At 38.1% G+C, this 20,823-nt stretch overlaps 1 protein-coding gene across 3 annotated transcripts in view; it reads left to right on the top strand.

Moving 5' to 3' along the window:
• MERTK (MER proto-oncogene, tyrosine kinase) overlaps positions 1 to 20,282 on the top strand; it is a 60,502-nt gene extending 40,220 nt beyond the window's left edge. For all 3 annotated transcript variants that reach the window (XM_032215440.1, XM_032215439.1, XM_032215441.1), the window contains 8 exons: positions 1,865 to 1,960; positions 4,325 to 4,405; positions 5,184 to 5,276; positions 6,474 to 6,592; positions 13,013 to 13,122; positions 15,416 to 15,575; positions 17,621 to 17,757; positions 19,582 to 20,282. In XM_032215440.1, coding sequence (XP_032071331.1) covers positions 1,865 to 1,960; positions 4,325 to 4,405; positions 5,184 to 5,276; positions 6,474 to 6,592; positions 13,013 to 13,122; positions 15,416 to 15,575; positions 17,621 to 17,757; positions 19,582 to 20,083 — 1,298 coding nt within the window. In that variant the 3' untranslated portion in view covers positions 20,084 to 20,282. The remainder of the gene's footprint in view (positions 1 to 1,864; positions 1,961 to 4,324; positions 4,406 to 5,183; positions 5,277 to 6,473; positions 6,593 to 13,012; positions 13,123 to 15,415; positions 15,576 to 17,620; positions 17,758 to 19,581) is intronic.
• The last annotated feature ends 541 nt before the right edge of the window (positions 20,283 to 20,823 follow it).

The following is a 20,823-nucleotide window of genomic DNA, read 5'->3' as shown; positions in this document are numbered from 1 at the left end:
ATGTGAAGGGAGACCATTTATAAAATAGAGCATATAAGATGAGAGGAGAATTATGCATAAACACATATTCACACCCACACACACCCACAAAGAGAATAAGCTCAGGGATGAACTGTGAAATCCTTGGTGCTTTTTGAGCTTGGTTGTTTGCTCACCTATCAATAGACATATGAAGATAAATCACATTTACTGACCATTTAAAAGAGGCAATTAAAAGAGCTAAGAAGGAAACCAAAAGACACATCCCCTCCAGCAGCCTACTCCCAGAGAAGCAGAGATTAATCAAGAAACTATCAAGGAGAAAACCACACCTCTACCAACATTGGCAGGCCAAGCTAGGGTATATAAACAGGGAGCAAACCCCACACTCACTAGCATTGATAATGTTACCTAGTACTGTATGTGTAACTGCCACTTGTGCAATTCAGCCATTTGCAGTACACTATATAAATCCTGTCTGGGTTTGTACTTCATGCTAAACTATATAGTTAGTCATTAAATAAACCACAATTAGATGTATTGATAGGACTATAAATACTTGACTATGAAAGCTTGCGGCTAGCCAAGATATTACAGTATTTCAGAATGTTTTACTTGAAACATTTCAGCCTGTAATTCTAGAACTTGCAGTTTTCAATTCCTATGATCTGTTATGGAAGTCAGTTATATTTCTTTCCTGAAGCATCCTGAAGGTGATTGCACTCCGTACACAGAGACAGCCATTTTTAATCTATTTATCTATAAGATATTTGAAGTTCACATCTGAAAATTTTGAGCACCACTATCTCGGTAGATATATTCCAGGAGTTAAAGTCACATACTTGAAGGGTGACCAAGTTGGAGAAGGCTGCTTTTAAGTTCTCCCTTGATATGGGAGAGGAGAGTTGGTGTCACACAGTAGGACCAAATAATATACAGAAGTCATTGACTGATCTATTTTCTAAATATGGGGAAATTCAGATCATTCATTCTGTCCCTCTTGGATCAGGCAATTTCTATGACATTTGTATGGACTCATGTCCCTAACTCATACTGTTATGCACGCTATATAATTATAGATATCAAAATTCCTTGTCCCTGGAATGGAATGTTCTAAGAAACACTAGAACATTCAATATATTTTCTGGATCCACTTTTTCTGGAGATGTTCCAACAATTTTCTAGAAGTAAATATTCTGGGGAATAGGCAATTGTTCATGGTGTTCCATTGGTGGTCTTCTCCTGCAAAATCAATCATAGCTAGAGAGACTGTAATTATTCATACTGCAGGTGGAGAAAATCTCTTATTTGAATACATTGTCCCAGGAAAATTTACTATACATAATGCATTGGAAAGAATCTTCCTTAATAACCAGGCTCTCTGTAAGAAGAAAAGCTTCCTATCTCCTAAGGATGAAATATTTAATTCATAGCAACCCTAAGTAATATAAAGAAAACTTATCTAGTACTGGAAACATTTGTAGCCATATGTTGAATAGCTCTAAATCAGGGGTGTCAAACTCAAGGCCTGCGGGCCACATCCGCCCACAGAGGGCTTATTTCTGGCCCATAGGACCACCCTGGAAACAGCGAAGTATTGGCCCACAGTGCCTCTGCCAATGGAAACAGAGCTCAGGCCACAAGCACCCCCAACATGAGTGATGTCGAGCTGGCCATGTCCACCCTAGCCATGCCCATTCGACCCCCTAAGGTCAAACACAACTCTGATGTGGTTTTCAATGAAATCAAGCTTTGAATCTAAATCATAAAATAGCAGTTTTCTACTGCAGGATTTAATGATGTCTTCCCGTATCAAGTATGCAATCAGGAAACCCATATAGTAAACATATATATCTCATATCTCATTTGTACATTACGTTCCCAGTGGGTAACCTAGGAGTAAGTGAAGAACTTCAGGAAAAACTCCACGATGTTATGATTGTCCGAAACAACTTGACCCTAGGAAAAATCTTGGGAGAAGGTGAGTACCATCCATCTATGCAGTTGTCATAACTATCAAGCAAGACATCTTTCCTCAGCCTGCATAAACTGAATCAAGTTTATGGTAAAAGCATTTCATTTGCATACCAGCTCCCTTAGAGAATTACCAATCAGATACGTTCCAAAGAACAGCTTATATTAAACAAAATAAGCAGGAGTCTTGTAAATTAAAAAATATTTTATTGTATCACTTAGTTTGTTAATTTATTATAGTCATGGGCCAGAGCAACTTATATATAAAATAATAATAAAACCGATACTTCAAAATTGAAATATTACTAAAAATAGCAAAATGCAGAAACTTTTCTTAACTTCAAACACTATTCATACTTTCCCCAAAACAGTTGTTTATGTTCCAGTGTAGTCAAGATTCAGAATCTAACTAGACTTTCTGAGATCTTCACTACATGATCAGCTGATGGATATATCAGTCCCACTCAAATATTTCTATAAAAGAAGCAGTACATGACCTACAGTTTGAATTTCCTTATTGCTATAGAGATGCTGTTGTTTGCAAAACCTCCCTGCCAAATAAGCATTGGCAAGAGAATTAGAGCAGGCCAATAAAACATCTCTTCTGGTATCTTTGAAGACTATATTAAATAAATATTAGCCAAGTGCAGTGCTTTTTCCTGGTCTGAATGGAAGGAAGTAAAATGGGCACAGGTTGAAATTATGTTGGAGGTCAGTATCTCTAGTATGCTGACATGGTCTGATCAAAGTCCAATGCATTAGACCAAAATCCACAATTCCCTAGGTTGGCATTAAGTGATTTCCATCAAGCAAAAAAATATATATCTTTAAGTGATCAAAACAACCCGACTAATTGAGAATTAATTTAAGGTAAGAGCTAATACAGTACATACTTTTTGCAGAGTTTCAATTGATACTATTTCAGTCACAGGGCAAAAGGATGAATTTGGAAGTCATTGAGAAACCAAAAAGATGTCATTTAAAAAAAAAACCTATTTCAAAGGTTTCTAATGCCTACATATAAAATAGCTATAAGGTAGCTGTGGTATTACGCTGGCTTCAAACACTTTTAGCCCACTTTGTTATATAATTACTTCCTTTTGTACAGACAAATTTTAAGATGCCAACTAGACTTCTTTTCACCATCTCTTTTAATGATTAAAACTGAGCCTTCTAAGTCCCTGTAGTTTGGAAAACAATTCTGAGAAATGTAAAAATCTGAACCTGTTGAGTAACATTCTTTCTGCTGTTGCCATCTTTGTTTATATCAAAGGGGTCTCTTTGAAAGTATCCTAATTTCCATTTTGATAGTCAAAACTTAGGTTATTTTCCATGCTAGATGGGGCAGCTGATCTAAATCCTATCTGCTATATATAATGTTGAGATAATGACTGCGCCATCTTCATAAAAAAGTAAAGCAATTGCTCTTTACTTTATATGAAAGTGATGTCAAATGAGGATTATATAACTTTTAAAATGTTGTAAACATAGTCCATTAAGATTCCAGTTCAAGATTTCTTTCAAGTATAGTACTTTGTTAACTCTCACATGACTCTTTGTAACGTATATTGTGCAAAGTATTGTACAGTAATAATATTTCATTTCTAGGTAATAAATATTTAAATGTCATTAACCCAGTCACGCTGATAGTTTAGACTCTTAGCTGAAGACAAATTTCTAATTTCTATCAGACTCATCCTTCTATCCATACCCCTCTCCAAATTCTTTTTACCTAAATTCTAGTGATCTGCAATATCTAGTAGTAATGTCAATAATACAAGTGAAGATATCTGTCACACTGGATTGACCCTTTAACAGTTTCCAATGCATGCCCAGATTTGCAGTTTAACTTTAATACTATTAAAGTATTCACTAAAGTCTCAAAATGTCATAATTGTAGCCCTTTGCACTGGCTATTCTGTGAACCTTTTTTTTTCCAGGAGAAAGTTCTCTTGTTCTGTTCCAACCACGTTTTTTATAAAACTTCTGTCCCTGCCACATTTTAATTTTATCCCTAGTTGGGCTGTGAAGCGAGAAGTAAATCCAAAGAGAGTGGGGAGGCAGAAGGAATAGTCTAAGAATGAGTTTGTAGAAGATCATTAATGGCCATGGTAGAGATTAAGATCATTTACGTCCTTTTTACCAATGTTCCAATGCAGATTTTACCTTTGTTTTTCCTGTGAATGTATGTAATCTCAGCAAACTCTGGATTAAATAGCTTGATAACATGAGATAAGTATGCTTCATGAAGCAGCTGAGCCTATCCCCATTAGTACTTTGTTGATCTGAAGAATCCTCTCAGTCCTGTTAACTAAATTTTGAAATGGGATTTTAGGTATGGAGACAAACATGGTATTATTTCTCCATTTAGGGGAATTTGGATCAGTCATGGAAGGGAGTCTCAGTAATCCTGATGGAACCACTCAGAAAGTTGCTGTGAAAACAATGAAATGTAAGTATTGCCTGGTCTCTACAGATCTAAATTAATTTTTGTTTAAGAAATATTCAGGAGTATTTAAAAACATAGATAATCAAACAATGTTGTAGAACTCCTCCAAAAAGAGAAAATCCTTTCCAATTAAGAATCCAGAAAATTATGAAGAGACAGAAGGTTGTCTATTACTCAGTGATCTATTGTTAAAAGGTATATACTACTTTTCATTTTATCAAGTACAGTATATCAGAATAATTTAAAAAATAATCACATATCTTCTAGCAGTGCTTATTAAAAAGCTAATCTCTGTTTTGAGGATTTTTCTCTCTGATACTACCTAAGGAAAACAATCAGATTATAAAATAATCTCATATTCCATCTTGCATTCAATTCTATAATCTTGTTAGTTTCTAAAGTAGAAGTTTATGTTTGAGAATTTAGGTCTTATCACAATTTAATTGTGAAAGTTGTGGTGTTTGCACATAATTTCAGTGAAAATTAGAAACTTGCCTTGAAACATTCAAAGAGTCTGCTTCCAGTTATGCAATCGAAGCTACAACTTTCATTTAGTTATGCTGCATTCCTTTGTTCTGATATTTGACTACAATCATGAGGAACAATGCTAGTCTTAATTTTTACCACAATAACCTACTCATACATCTGATCACAAGGGATAATGTTCTGTTAACAGATGCTTAGAATAAGCTAAAGTTTCCTTTGAACATGCAAAAAATTGTGCTGTATTTAAAATATTAATTTCTTACTAAACCTTTTTATTTATTCTATTATATTTCAGTGGACAGCTTTTCCCAACGAGAGATTGAAGAGTTCCTCAGAGAAGCAGCTTGTATGAAAGACTTTGATCACCCAAATGTCATCAAACTTCTTGGTGAGTCAACTAGGAAACAGTGCTTCTTGGGTAAAAATATTTTATTCACAGCCCAATAGAAAATCATTATAAATGCCTAAATCCATGTTAAGCACTTTTTCTACTTATCGATTACATACAGAAAAAAATGTAAGCACAAGATAACTTGCATGCATCAGGAGATAATTGTACATTTCAAAAACTTCCAGAGGATGTTCATATTAGCAATTCATTGCTAAATTTGTTATTTGAATTATCACTGACAATATCTTTATCCATATTTGGACAATAGTAGATTAGTAATGCATCTGTATGAAATTTCAGCAAGATGTTGTATTACGAAGATTGCTAAATTACTAAAATTATAATCCAGTTTATTTGGAACACACTATATTGGAAAAGATTAATTTACTGAATTAGTCACCACAGTGATTTATGGCCTAGAAAATTAGATAAAAACAATTGATCTTCTTTGATTCTAATTAAACAGAACTACCTCAGTCAAAAACAACATATCATTAAATATGTTTGCTAAGTAAGTAATATTAGAGGGGGATTGTTTGATATCTAAATCATAAACCCTATCTTCTACAAGAAGTAACCAAATAAATCAGGTAGGTGTTTAATTTGTTTTTGTATGGCTGTTTTGTTTTTCCCCTTGCAACTGGAACATTACTGTGTGCATTTTGTTGTCTTTATTGTGAGATCTTGAACCAATTCTCTGTTTATACTTTCTGGTCTGCTTTAATGATCGAAACAAATGAATTTGAAACTGGATTATCTTATAAAAGACAATTTTAAATGGTTGCTCCTTTATTTTTAAAAAAAATATTCTTATTCTACTTGATGTTATTATGTCAGAGACCTATATGGATTCACTGTGACGAAGTTTAGAGAGTTGTTGAAAACTTGGCTGTTCTTCCAAGCCTTGGGGCAAAGGTTGAGCCCTTATAGGGTGCTTTTTTGTTATTTAGTGTTTTTCTTCTGGATGCTTATATTTTATTTCTTTTTATTGTTCATTGCTTTTAAAAGTGTAACTCACCCAGAATCATCTGGAATCAGGTGGCTCCTAAATCGCAATAAAAAAATAGTTGAGAGATGTGCAACTTTAAAAAGTAAACCTTTTTTAGCTTTACAAGTAAAGATAAAACTAGGTAATAGGCAAAAAAACTGAATTCATTTTCTTGATTCTTTATTCATTTTCTTTATCCTTTTCAGGTGTATGCATAGAACCCAGTTCTCAGCAGATCCCAAAGCCCATGGTGATTCTTCCATTTATGAAATATGGAGATTTGCATAGCTTTCTTCTTCGGTTAAGGCTTGGAGTGGGTTCCCAGGTAAGCAACAAGATTGTAAAACCATCTTGACACATGATGTCACATAATGGTCTTTTGATCATCAGTTATAAAATGCCTGTTTATTAAACAAACCTCACCAGCTTATTTTACATTCTCTCTAGCCTCCTATAATGTTTTCTATTATGACAGCTTGCTTTTGATATTTTTTGCTGGGCATTAAAATATACTTTCAAAAAAAATAATGGGTTATATATCCACATCCTTCAATGTGAAGCTTAGAGTCATCTTGGAATTAAGGATGTTGCTGAGAGTTTTGTTTTACTTTTTAATAAAAAAATTAAAAGAATATTTAAAGTCAAACAAATGGGATAGAAAGCCTGACAGGCACCAAAGGATGCTAATGTGTTGCAAAGCACTTTGGCATTTAAATGTACCAAACTGGTGACCCAATATTTATTGTATTTCAACCAATACAGTTAGATTATGTCTGGTTCAAGCATTCTGGCCCCAGAGCCTCCCCAGGACTTCCCTCCGATTAATTCTCAGCACCTCCCTGTGCCTGCTCATGAGGAGGGGGTCTGGATCCAACACCTCTCCTCAATTTTCTATACCCGCCTTCCCACCATATTGTAGGACCCCACTTATCTAACCAGGCCAATCCCAGTATGATGGACTTGGTCATCTTTGCCATTACGATGAACTAAATGACTTCCCAATGCTCCCCCACATCTAGCCATACTGGCTGTGTGACGTGGGGTGCCTGGGCCCCAACAATGAGCCGTCAACCTGCTCTAATCGAACGGGCTTGGCCATCTCCCCTACCCAGAGTCCTAAGGCAGCAGCTACCACTTGACTAACCAGCACACCCTGAGTCCCACACCATCCCGAGCAGGGCCCCACTATTGTTACGGGAATGATAAATGGACTTATGGGCTGGCTTACCGTAAGCTGGCCACTCGGTTGCAGTTGGTTGCACCGGAAACAGTGTAACAATGGGCGAGCAGGACTAGTTGTGGGTGCTTTGCTCCAGGGGCTGGAGGGACCAGCTGGAAGCCACCAGACGGTCTGTCTGGAGCCCTATGGGGGCCAGGGCGCACATCACCCTTAGGCCAGAACTCCCATAGTCCTGCATCCAGGTCAATGACCGTCTGGAACCACTCCTGAAGTCTGTGTGAGATGCCCCTGTACACACAGGTCTGGCGTAAATCACAGTCTAAACCCACCCTAAACTGATGGACCAGCAGCCTCTCCAGCCAGGCCCATAGCCTACCGGCAACCCAGCAGAACTCCCAAACATATTCCAACGCCAAATGGCCCCTCTACTTTAATGACAGGAGCTCTCCTTCTGCCCGTTGCGGATGGGACCTGTCCTCAAAGCGTACCTGTAGTGCCTTCAGAAAGAAGCCTGCATCTGCCAACTCCTGGGCATGCTCGCTCTGCAAATCTGCCACCCACTCAGCCGCTCCACTTCCAACACCACAGTGACTGCCACTACCATTGTCCATTGTGATGGGTAGAATCGGGCATATTGGTCCAGGTGGCTAATGGCCTGGCTCAGAAACAAGGCCAACCGGTTGGGATTTCTGTTGAACAATGCCTGTAATGGTCGTGGGGCCCACAGCACCTGCTGGGGCCAGAACCCCATGGCCATGTGAGGCCCTGCAGGAACTGGTCTGCCTGGCTAGGCCCTGGAGCCCCAGCATCCATGCCCCTCCGAGCCTCCTGGGAGGCCCCAGAATCTGGCCTCTGGAGGGGGAGGGGTTGGTAACCTCGGGCCAGGGCCTCCAGTCACAGACGAACTGTGCCACCCCTCCTCTAGGGACCCCAGCTCCTGAACCGCCTCCAGTTGAACCTCTGCCAGCTTGGCCACCTGATGGACCTCACGCTCCTTTGGCCTCACTACCACCAATGCATTGTCCTCCATGGCTTCTTGCATGGGCATCTACTCCTCCAAGGCAGCCTCTGCCATGTTTCCCACATCCACCCCGAGCACCGTCCCTTCCGCCATTGCGCTGCTACTCTCCTACCTTGGCTAGTTGACCGGAGAGGATGGAAAAGAAAAGCGAGCACTGACTTTCTTTCAAAGATCCAAGCTGGACCAATAGCAGTTAGACTTATATACCGCTTCATAGGGCTTTCAGCCCTCTCTAAGCGGTTTACAGAGTCAGCATATTGCCCCCAACAACAATCCGGGTCCTCATTTCACCCACCTCGGAAGGATGGAAGGCTGAGTCAACCCTGAGCCGGTGAGATTTGAACAGCCGAACTGCAGAACTGCATTCAGCTGAAGTAGCCTGCAGTGCTGCATTTAACCACTGCGCCACCTCGGCTCTAATTGACCAAATTGAAGCAAGCACGCTCAGGAACAATCAGGTTTAATCAGTCCAGAGCCTCGGTACGCAACGAGTCTGATGCTTGAGCAAAGTTCGTTGTAAAATCAGTGCTGGGATCTTCCACCTCCCAGCACACTTTAATGGCATAGGTCCATGCCCTCCAGCTGGCCGGACATGTCCAGCCTGGCAGCTACCATCCAGCAAACTTTCCAGGCCCCAGAAATGCAGGGTGGTAGTGGCGCAAGGCACCTGAGGTGCAGCATCTGGATCCCTCTTTGGCAGCTCCCCCAATCCTCAGCTCGATCATCTGGCAGGTGGGTGGGCAGTGGCCTCCTAGCTGGATGACAAACAGGCAGCATAGTAATGCCAGAAGCAGCTAACGGCTTATCAGTGTGGCTGAAAGTAGCTGCCGCTGCCGAAGCCTCACCTGCTGCTTGCCACGCCAATCACGCTGTTCCCACAGCTCAGCCGTCCCACAGCTACCAGCACCACCCCAAGTATGGTGAACCCCAGGCTGAGGTTCGACATCTTCACAAAGAATACCTGGAGGGGAGTAACTCAAGGAGAAGCAGTGGGGAGTTAGTCTTTTCCAGGAACAATTATTTGCTTTGGCTTACACTTCTGTGGCATTGACTCATGCCTGTTGCTGTTTGCCTTGCCTCGCTGGGAAGAGTGCACTTCACTTTTTTGGGGGGACCCGCCCTTCTCTTGTGGCCTACATTTGACCTTTGCTTCACTGTGTCATTGGAACTGCTTCTTGTCTGGGACTTGTTTCTTGTCCTGAGGACTGCCCTTGTTTTGTGTCTGGACTCTGCCTTGTGGATTGGATTTGGAACGCTAGACCTTGCCCGGTGAGCATGGGCGTACTCTGTGGACTTTATTTGTTACACCGGGACTGTGTTTGGCAGACTAAGGGTGACTGCCTTCAGAGTAGTGTGGGGGTGGAGCCTTACTGCTTGTTGGAGGGCCATTGGCTGGAACATTTGTTAAGAGAAATAAAAAACTCTCTAGAGGTGTCTTGCCTTGGCCACCTGGGTCATAACAAAAATGTCATATCAATTAAAAACCAGGATCCATGAACACTGGCTGCCAGTCAAACGCCATGATCCCTAATCCTTAACTCAATCCAGACTGACACCAAACAGCACCAGTTCAATTGGAGCAACACAAAAATAATTGGCCATGCTACTACCCGCCACGCTTTTGAGTTCATCGAAGCCTGGCACTCCACAAACAATTCTATCAGCAGACATATTGATCTACAACCAGCCTACGACCACCTCAAAATCCAAATCAGCCAAGCAGAGACAGCACCAACCCCCAAAAGCCCCTCCCCCAACAAGCACTTCACCTGCCAATGACCCTCACCTGACATAACCTCCCATTCACAAGACCCACTACAAGACTCTCAATTGACATACCCAAACCTGAGCCATCACAAGACCCATCCCAAGACCTTGACTTGATGGGACCCTGACCCAATGTGACTTCACCATCACAATACCTACTGACCACACAAAGGCCTTATAAACGGAGGAACACTGACACGGACATTCCTTAAACGCCGCTGAAGATGTTCCCTAGCCTGGTAAAATGTTCGGGAACCAATCCACAAGCATGGAGAATGAACCTTCATCCTCAAAATTGTAGCTATTAGATGAAGCTAATATAATTTTGAGCCACTAAGTTCCCTATGGCTTCATTTTAATCACAATGTTGGATCAAAATGCATGCTTAGATTGTAAAGTTAATTCATTATGCCTCGGTAGACAACTTGGTTCTTTCCAGATATTTTCAGAAGAATCGTTCTAGAGTTACTGCTAGAGTTGATGGGAGTCTGAAAGATACCATATTATATAGTTCCAATTTAGCAGGAATGGAAACCTAGAACAGAGCATAATTAGTCCATTATGATTGTTTGGTTCTGGTTCAAAATAGTCATAACCTCATGTATCATATATTGCCTTGAGCTTCCCAGCTACAAATCTCCATCATCTTGGCTAGGAAGTGAGTGTTAGCCTCTAGATATAGTTATGATTTAAATATTTTTGCCTGGCATTTTGAACACGAGGTTGCCTTGTTTCAAGCAAAAGGCACTGTTGTTTTCCTGATCTTTGGGTTGTGTTTACTGGAATCATGCTGCACATGCCGCAGTCCTCTTGCCAGAAAGGAACTTGGCATTTCCCCCCACAAAGCCTGACAGTATCGTCATCCACTTTGGAACTCTATGCCAGTTTTCATTTCCTGTAATTGAAAAGCCTATGGTAATTTCTACTGTCATGCATGGAGTAGATGTTGTTCTTGCACCAGAGAGAATACACAAAGATTTTAATTGTTATACTTTATGACAAAAGCATTTGCCTCATTTTAACCCAAACAATATATAAGGGTTTCCTCAAAGAGAGGCTTTTTTATGAGCTGCTGTGTAGGAGTGAAAACTGGACAATATTCCTCCAACTTTGTCATCCATTACATCTTTCAAAAGAGCAGCATTTATGAACCGGATTGAAAAAAAATATTTTTTATTCATACAAGAAAAGTTAGAACTGCTCTAAATGTATTTTACTTAATCAAAATGCATATACTAATTTTTCCCCTAAAGCAGTGATGGACAGTCTTTTCCTTGGTATATGGCAGTGGCAAAGAAACTTCTTCAGAAAAGCTTAGGCCTGAATTTTCTGCCTTTTAACATTTTTCCTTAAAAAATAGGAGCATTATTTCTAAGTGAAGATTTCCTTAAGACAATTTTGACTACTTGTAACTATAAGGCATGTGTAATTTTGGTTAAAAAAAATATATAATTTGCCATTTCCTTCTAAGATTTTTCTTTAATGTTCTGATAGATTCCTGTCCAAAGTACTAAAATAATCTGATCCTGCTTAAAATTTTAAAGATCACACAATGTCAGATACATCCTACTATCTGTTCTGACAATACATCCAGATTTGCTTGTTTAAGAAATTTTAAAAAATGATATGGCCATAATCCAGTGGGTTAATGCTAAAGTTTCACAAGGTAATTTTAGAGGGAAGGCAAGAGTTACAAAATTCAGAATTGAATCTTTTTCCTAGCATAAATAAGAACCTTCACTTTAAAAAGAAATATTACTTATCTTAAGCATAGTAAGGAAGGTTATCTGGAGATTGCTAGTAATATTTCTTCCAAAGTGGATCACCCTTGTGACATAAAATTTTTCTGTCTTCTTTCACTAATGAGAAAACACAAACTTTGATAAATTATTTTTGTTGTATCAGTTAGACTGATTGAGTTTCATTGAGTTTTTCTTTAAATTTAGTTTCTATATGCCATCTTGAGTTAAATAGCATCACCTAGCTGGGCATTTGGATAGGTAGAACCTGACTTTCTCTCTCCCCTTCTCCCTCTCCCTCATATTAATACATCAATTGATGTAGCAACCCAATTAAAAACTACAAATCTGGGCTTTGCATATAGGATTAAAAGCAAACAAGAACAATGAAATAATAACTCAAATCTTAAAAAGCATAGTATCTTATTGACAAGTTCATCAAACCTCCAAACCCAGTAACCAAAGGAACATCCAGATCTTCAGGAATTTACCCAATGCTAGCAGGACCAGTTAGTGTTTTCACTCGGAAGCCATCAAAGCTATCATAGGCCAGACTGGGAAGTGGTGGTGTGGTGAGAAACTACTTTTGAATTCTTGCCAAGAAAAATGTACAGATATTTCCTTGTAGTCACCATGCAATGAGAGCAAAGAAGACTTTAGCTACTTTTCCTACCATCTTGACTATCTTAGTCATAGTGCAATCAGTCAAAGAATTATTGTAATCACAACATATTTACGTATGAAATCACTTTGATATTCCTTTTGGTATTTTAGTCTAATCTTTCTCAATCTATCCGAAAGGGTTATGCATTTATTAATGCCATTTGTTCAGAAATATGTGTATTCCAAGTTAAAATAAAATGAATACGCTGCCTCTTGTAGTAGTATATTAAATAAGTTATCTTTGTATTCTAACCAACCCTATTTTATTTGTCTTAAATCATAAATGTATTAGACTTAATATATTATTTGTTTTTTAGTATGATGATTGATCAGTATCACATATTAAGAAAAATGTGCATCTTGTTCTTTTCCCAGTATGTTCCACTGCAAATTTTATTGAAGTTTATGATCCATATTGCTCTAGGAATGGAATACCTCAGTAGCAAACATTTCCTCCACAGGGACCTGGCTGCCCGAAATTGCATGTGAGTTCTGTAGTGTTTTCTTTTCTGCTCAGAATTCAGATTGATTTTCAGTCAGAAACTGTAAATCTTAAAGTGGAAAACAATATTTGGGGATCAAAATCTAGGAAATGTAACTCTAATCAGAAATCAAGGGAAAGTATTTTTCAGATTATTCACTGCATTATGTTTGAAAATTTAATATAGAATAACTACACAATGTAATTCTGTTGAGATTCTTATATTTCAACTCCATCTCTGAGTGTACTTTATTCATGATAGAGGAATTCCTTATAAAACTACAGCATTAGGCAAAAAAAAAACAACTTTGCAGCCTAGCTTTCTCTATGGCATGTTAGCTGTATACTGGACTAGATGCACAGTTACAGTTCTAAGCATTTGTTTCCGTGAAACATATAGAAACTGTATTCCAGGGATTCTGATGTAATAAATGGAGGGGTGCTTTAATCTTAGTGTACCATTTTCCAACCTTTTTTCTCTGAATCTTGGGAAATAAATATTAATGTATATAACCTCTTAGAAAATAACTGGAGAAAAGACTGAAGGGAAAAAATCAAAGACACTCACAAGATGTCACTTGTACATGGAAGGTACAGCAGTAATATTTGTGGAAAGGATTTCAGGTTTGCTATTCAGTCACCTTGACTCCACCCTGATAAAAGGGATTACAGGATCATAAAAAGAAAAAAAAATGATTTCAAACTAGACATAAGCTAGCAGAGAAGGCATAAAACTATAGTTTCCATATCATCAGAGACATTAGTTCTGCTTTACATTTAAAAGTATGAGTCATTCTGTGACCCATTCAAGTATTTCACCTTATGAAGGAAATAATTTGGAATAAATTCAGAGAAAGACAGCAAATATGAAGATATAAAAAACAAGGCCTCTGAATTTGGCCTGAAATGAATAGTAGATAAAAGACTAGAGATTATGATAGTGACCTTCAGATACTTGAGAAAGACACAGAAGAAACCGAAAGGTAGTTTTCTTACCCAGAAGGGCATTTTAAGTTACAGAAGGAGACATAACATTTTAAGTTACAGAAGGAGACATAACATATAACTCTTAAAACAAAGATATTGACAATTATTTAGAATACTGGTGAACTCTCTAGATGAGAGTTCACCAGTATTCTAAATAATTGTCAATATCTTGTCAAAACTTCTAGATGAGGTTTTCAAATAGCAGTTAGATAACATTTTCCAATACAGCAGAATCCTGTACTCTTAGTTCCATACACTGTGCAAGGGAATGGCTCAATTGACTACAAGGTTACTACTAGCTCTGTGATTGTATAAAGCAATAGTCGAGAGGGGGAAGGCCATTTAAGCCTCCTTTCCCCCATGCTGCTGCTGTCCTTCCTGCCATAACTGTAGGGCTCTGGAAACTGAAACAAAGATCATTAGAAGCCAATGGATTAAACTGTTCTGATTCAGGCTTTCCCATTTTCTCTGTTGTTTATTCCACAGTCTATGCTTTTTCTCATAATAACCCTCCATGAAAAATGGAGGGCAACAGTGACAAATATAAGAGTGAGCAAGGACTGAACAGCATGCTACATGCAGTTTTGTAAAAACCACACCATTTGCTTCTTTAATTTGAGGAACTCTCCATACTTGCAAATAGTAGATGGTAAAGTAAACCACAATTCTGAAAACTGCTATTTTTATCAGGAGGAGGAGAAAAGTTAAATTTATTCTACTATATGCCCATTCTTTATGGCATATCCATATTTTACAACATGCATATCAAAATCAGAAACAAGTATAAAAGGGATGGAAAACCACTCTCTGAGATTCCCTGATAATTACAGGTATAAGGGTAACTAGATAATTGTACATTCTGCTTACCTCAGTCCCTTCTCCTTTTGTTATTATCTTTCAATGATAAACTAGGATGTAGGGGACACTGGAAGAATTTTTGTTTTTTTATTGATCTTAAGCTACTCTAGAAGCTCTTTACCTGAAGAACAAGGGGAAAATGCTTCAAAGTTGTAATACATTCCGTATCATCCTTAGTCTGATTCTTAATGTGTGTCAGAATCAGAAACAGCTTTAATTTAGATTGGGGGGGGGGGGTGGAATCTCAACTGATTGTGAGCCATCAAGTCAATATTGACTCTTAGCAACCACTTAAGATAGTTCTCCTCCAGAGAGAGACTATGTAGGAAAGTCATTTTGATTCATATCATCTCTTTCCCAAAGTATACACACATATGAAGTAATGCTACATCTTTGAGTAGCCTCTTTCGTGTAATATGAATTCATATTAACTGGCATACATTAATGTACAGGTTGCGGGATGACATGACGGTGTGTGTAGCAGACTTTGGTTTATCCAAGAAAATTTATAGTGGAGATTATTACCGTCAAGGGCGTATTGCAAAGATGCCTGTTAAATGGATTGCTATAGAAAGTCTTGCAGATCGCGTCTACACAACAAAAAGTGATGTGGTGAGTAAATGAGGAGATGGTGTTCCAATTTAACAGTTAAGTCTGGCTCCAGGAGGAAAAATTTGTCAATTTGGATTGACAGAATTCTTATTATAATATAGGAAAAGGACTATATAATTGTGCCCCTGTTTTTTTTTTTCACAGCGGTATTTATACAGAGTAAACTGGTTTGAGAAAAAAAGGCTTATTCTTGTGATATTTATTTTGGACCTATTCATTTTAATAACATAAATTATTCAAAAACTTTTTGCAGACAACTAGGCCCTAATATACATCACTTTCTTCAGGTTTTACAAAATATTATTTGTTGCTCTGTATCTTCCTTCAGTTTTCTAACAAAGATTAGTTATTAGTTATCTAACATTATGTTAAAGAAAAAAAGGTCAAATTAGTTTACATTTGAATAATTAATACCTTTAAATGCCTTTTAATGCCTTTAAAAAAAGGTGCGATGAAGCATAGTGATAAAAGTAATTGTTTGATAATACAGTATCAATGTATCAAGCTGCTAATACAAGACATAATTAAAGTACAGAAATAAATTACAGTACAAAAAATTGAGGATCCTATTCCTAAGCTTATTAGTCAACTAAAGCTCCCTCTAGTGAGTGAGAGAGAATATTTATCAATATGTCAGACAAGTTCTAGAGCAGTGTTTTTCAACCTTTTTTGTGCAAAGGCACACTTTTTTCATGAAAAAAATCACGAGGCACACCACCATTAGAAAATGTTAAAAAAATTTAACTCTGTGCCTATATTGACTATATATAAAGTGTTTTTCCCACGGCACACCTTACACTATGTCACGGCACACTAGTGGTTGATGGAAGGCTGAGTCAACCTTGAGCCGGTGAGATTAGAACCAGTGGTTGAAAAACACTGTTCTAGAGCCATTAATTGTCCTTGAGGAGCCGAGGTGGCGCAGTGGTTAAATGCAGCACTGCAGGCTACTGCTAGATCAGCAGTTCAGCGGTTCAAATCTCACCGGCTCAGGGTTGACTCAGCCTTCCATCCTTCCGAGGTGGGTAAAATGAGGACCCAGATTGTTGGGGGCAATATGCTGACTCTCTGTAAACCGCTTAGAGAGGGCTGAAAGCCCTATGAAGCGGTATATAAGTCTACTGCTATTGCTATTGCTATTGCTTTTCTGTGATTATTTTGTAGGTGCAAGTTACCAGCAAAGTTAGGTTAAAGAACAAGCCGGCCACATACAAAATTATTCCTATTGACTCCTTTAAAAGGTGGTAAACATAGTGTAGATATCTGTGAGAAGAAATTAAATGCAATTTTAAAAAAAAGATTAGCAATAGTAGCACTTAGACTTATATACCGCTTCATAGGGCTTTCAGTCCTCTCTAAGCGGTTTACAGAGTCAGCATATTGCCCCCACAGTCTCGGTCCTCATTTCACCCACCTCGGAAGGATGGAAGGCTGAGTCAACCTTGAGCCGGTGAGATTAGAACCGCTGAACTGCAGATAACAGTCAGCTGAAGTGGCCTGCAGTACTGCACCCTAACCACTGTGCCACCTCGGCTCTTAATATTGACTCTACTTTCTTTTAAAAAGTGCAGCCAGTTCCAACTAGCAGTGGTTCTCTATTTCCAAGCGTCATTAACTGAAAAACTTTCAGTCTCATATGCCAGAAATTAAATTGGCATGTTTCTGCATATTAACATTAATACAATAGTATTAAAGTACACTTTTTGTCAAAGAATTATTAGTTAAAATTACAATCCTAAAACATTAGAACTGGAAATTAAATATCTTGGTCAGTTTCAATATTTACTATTCACTCTTCTTATGTAACAAAAAAAATGTAATTTGCAATGAGATGACATTACTAGGAATTCAATATCACCAATATGATTTTCAATAATGCACCAGAAAAGGTAGCATAGTTCATTTTAATGAACAAAAACAATCTCAATATGTTTAGTGGGACTTATTCCCCAAAAAGTGTCTATAGTCAATTATGAGTATCATTAAATTAAGTACTTTTAAAATGCTATTCAAGTGAGTTATTCCTCCATTTTCTTTTCCCGTAGTGGGCATTTGGTGTTACAATGTGGGAGATAGCAACTCGAGGGATGACTCCATATCCAGGAGTGCAGAACCACGAAATCTATGATTACCTACTTCATGGGCATAGATTAAAGCAACCAGAGGGCTGTTTAGATGATTTGTAAGTATTTTGCAATTGTGATAATAATGAAGCATCATTGTAGTGCTTGAATATGTGGCTTGCTTATGGCAGTTGTTATATTTACAACTTGGAAATCTGGAAATCAAGAGATGGTTTTCCTTTGCTATGATAGGCTATTTTGCCTTTTAGCCTTTTAGACTATAAACAATTGCTCTATGATAAAATAAAACAACTAAAAATCTCTAACTGCAGCCACTGTGTTAAAGGAGGGGCTGTCCTGGGTTTGAGAAGCTGGTCTCCTTGCAAGATTCCTGACTAGACTCTTTTATTTGCAACTCACTTTAAACAAACCTGGTGTTGCATCTCCACCTAGTTCAGGGCACTAACAGTAAAAATCCACAGCAAAAACAAATCGGCGAAGTTCTAAAAGCATAAAATATGGTTGAAGCCAAACCAAAATCCTTCATAGCTTGGTATAAAAGAGTTGCCTATGGTGTGATGCAGAGATGGGTTGCTCCCGGTTCGGATCGGATCGGGTGAACCGGTAGTGGTGGTGGGAGGCTCCTCCCACCCACCTGGACACTGCTGCGCATGCACAGAAGCATTGTGTGCAAGTGCACAAGCACACATGAGCGAATTGGTAGTAAAAAAAAATGGAAACCTACCACTGGTATGATGGGTGGTAAATAAATTTAACAAAAAAAAGAAATAAATTACTAAGATAATATATGTTCTCAGGCCAGCCTTTCTAGAGATAGTATTCAACAAATGGGATGTCAAACTCTTCCTCCCACAGTTGCTTGCTTCATCTCATCCAGCAATGATGATTTTTGGCTGTAAGATTAACAGGCTGATATGGGAAGAGATGCCCCAAATCATTTGAATATCAGCTTTCAATTGGGCCTAAAAACAGTCAGCTGATGTAGATAATAAAGCAGTTGTTGTGCTCAGCCCATATGGGTTTCTAGTTGCTGTATTTTGGGTTACATTTTACAAATTGTTTTTAAAGGCAGTCTTGCATATAACTCATTGCGATATGCTGAACTGATTTAATATTTCTAAAATTAGGCAAAGAAGCTATGATTCAAAGTAATTCAGGTTTGTCACTATTGATATGTTCACTTTGAAATGGATTAAAACAAAATTATGTTATCCATTCAATTGTAATACATTACTCCCAAAGTTAGCTTAGTTGTCCTCAAAGGATTAACTTTGTCGCCTTTCTATTTTTAACATTACCGGGTACCTTAACACAGAATCAACCATCTTTTTATAGGATATTCACAAATGAGTGTCTGCCATTTAATATTACATGTGTTAACAGTGGCCAGAATTGTATTTGCACAACATTGGAAAGCGTGGAGATCCCCACAGATCAGAAGATAGTGTAAAAAAAAAAAACCTAGAATGTGCAGAAATGGATAGATTAACCCTTGAAATTAAAGAGAAGGAAGATACGGAATATTTTGAAACATGGGATTTGTTTTATCTATGGTTAAAAAACAGAAACAGAACTTAGAATATTTAAAATGATTAGCGAAAGATTAATTTTACCATGAGGGATTATTATGATATATTTATTATCTATATGATTTAGTATTAACAATTAAGTATTAATATTATATGGAAAAATACTATTATTATATGATCACTACTAATGAACATTATTATGATGAGGACTATTGGTTAAACTAACTGTAACCAGACATCACACTGTTTATACAGACATCGAAATTGTTGCTCTTTCTTATATAGTAAAAAATATATATTAAACAAAAAAACAACAACAAATGAATGTCTGCCTTTCTCTTCCTTTAATAATTATCCAGCTTCCTTCTTCATGGCATTTTCTCATCATTTCAGGTATGAAATCATGTATTCCTGTTGGAGGACAGATCCTGTGGACCGACCGACCTTCTCAGAACTTCAGCTTCACCTGGAGAAAATATTGGAAAGCTTACCTGCTCTAAGTGAACCAAGCAGTGTAATTTATATTAACACAAACTTGCAGGAAGAGGACGCAAAAGAGCTAATGGAAGATGATGAGTTTCCCCAAATAGACACAGCCCTTGATCCAAATGAAATCATACAAGCTTGTTCCCAGAGACCGGAGCCTACAGTAGTCACTGTGGATATCCATGAAAGCAGTGGAATGCGGGATAGGTACATTTTAAGTGGAGTCAATGAAGAACACAGGGCCAGTCTGATAAGAACAGAGGAGGAAGATATGTCATTGCTTCAGTCCATTTACACACAGAATGGGAGGCAATGGTCTCAAGCCAGCACACTCCCTGTAGGAAGTTCATTGGCTGATGAACTGCTCTTTGCAGATGATTCTTTGGAGGAGTCTGAAATTCTGCTGTGAAGAAAAACTAGCACTCTCTAATGAACTGCAAATCAGAGACCCTTCTGAGCTAGAAGTGCTCTGGATAGCCATTGGACAGTCTCATCATGGAAAGCCATTCCTGTGTAGCATGCTCTCCAATCTTTGTATAGCAGATAACTTTAGAAGAAACATTTTTATCTTTATAGAAATTATATTTTAATAAACAAATGTGGTAATGGTCTGTTTTATTTATTTTGAACACAACTTTAATATTTTTGGTCTCATTCCTGTGACAGGTTCTTTCATGGATGGTGTGTCAGTAGATTATCTTCTGACTCCTTCACAACTTCTATGGTACAGGAGATGTTGACAGATATTAACACATACACAAACACATGCACACAATTTCTGACCACTTGTTTTCATTGAAAAATACGCTGATTCTCTTTTTGTCAGCATCTTACACAATACATACAACACACACGCACACATACATACACACACACACACACACAGAGACAATTTTATCCTGAAAACCTCTCCCAGAATTGCCAAGTCTTCCCTCTGTTGCATCCCCATAGCAAAGAAGGCTTAGATGTCATTTGAGAAAAAGGAGGTTCCTGACTGAGGGCAGGGTGCAGAGATTGGGAGAACAGTTCGGAGGGAGGATTAAATCTGCTCTATTTGTGCTGCTGCCTATTTCTGAATCTGTTACACAATGCAAGTTTTTAAAAAAGTGTGGCATCTAGTTTGACCCTCTTCCTGCTACTTGGAAAAGG

Source organism: Thamnophis elegans, chromosome 4, assembly GCF_009769535.1.
Source record: "Thamnophis elegans isolate rThaEle1 chromosome 4, rThaEle1.pri, whole genome shotgun sequence".
Classification (NCBI taxonomy): domain Eukaryota; kingdom Metazoa; phylum Chordata; class Lepidosauria; order Squamata; family Colubridae; genus Thamnophis; species Thamnophis elegans.
Note: the sequence above shows the minus strand (reverse complement) of the source record. Positions and strands in the feature narration are given on the sequence as shown.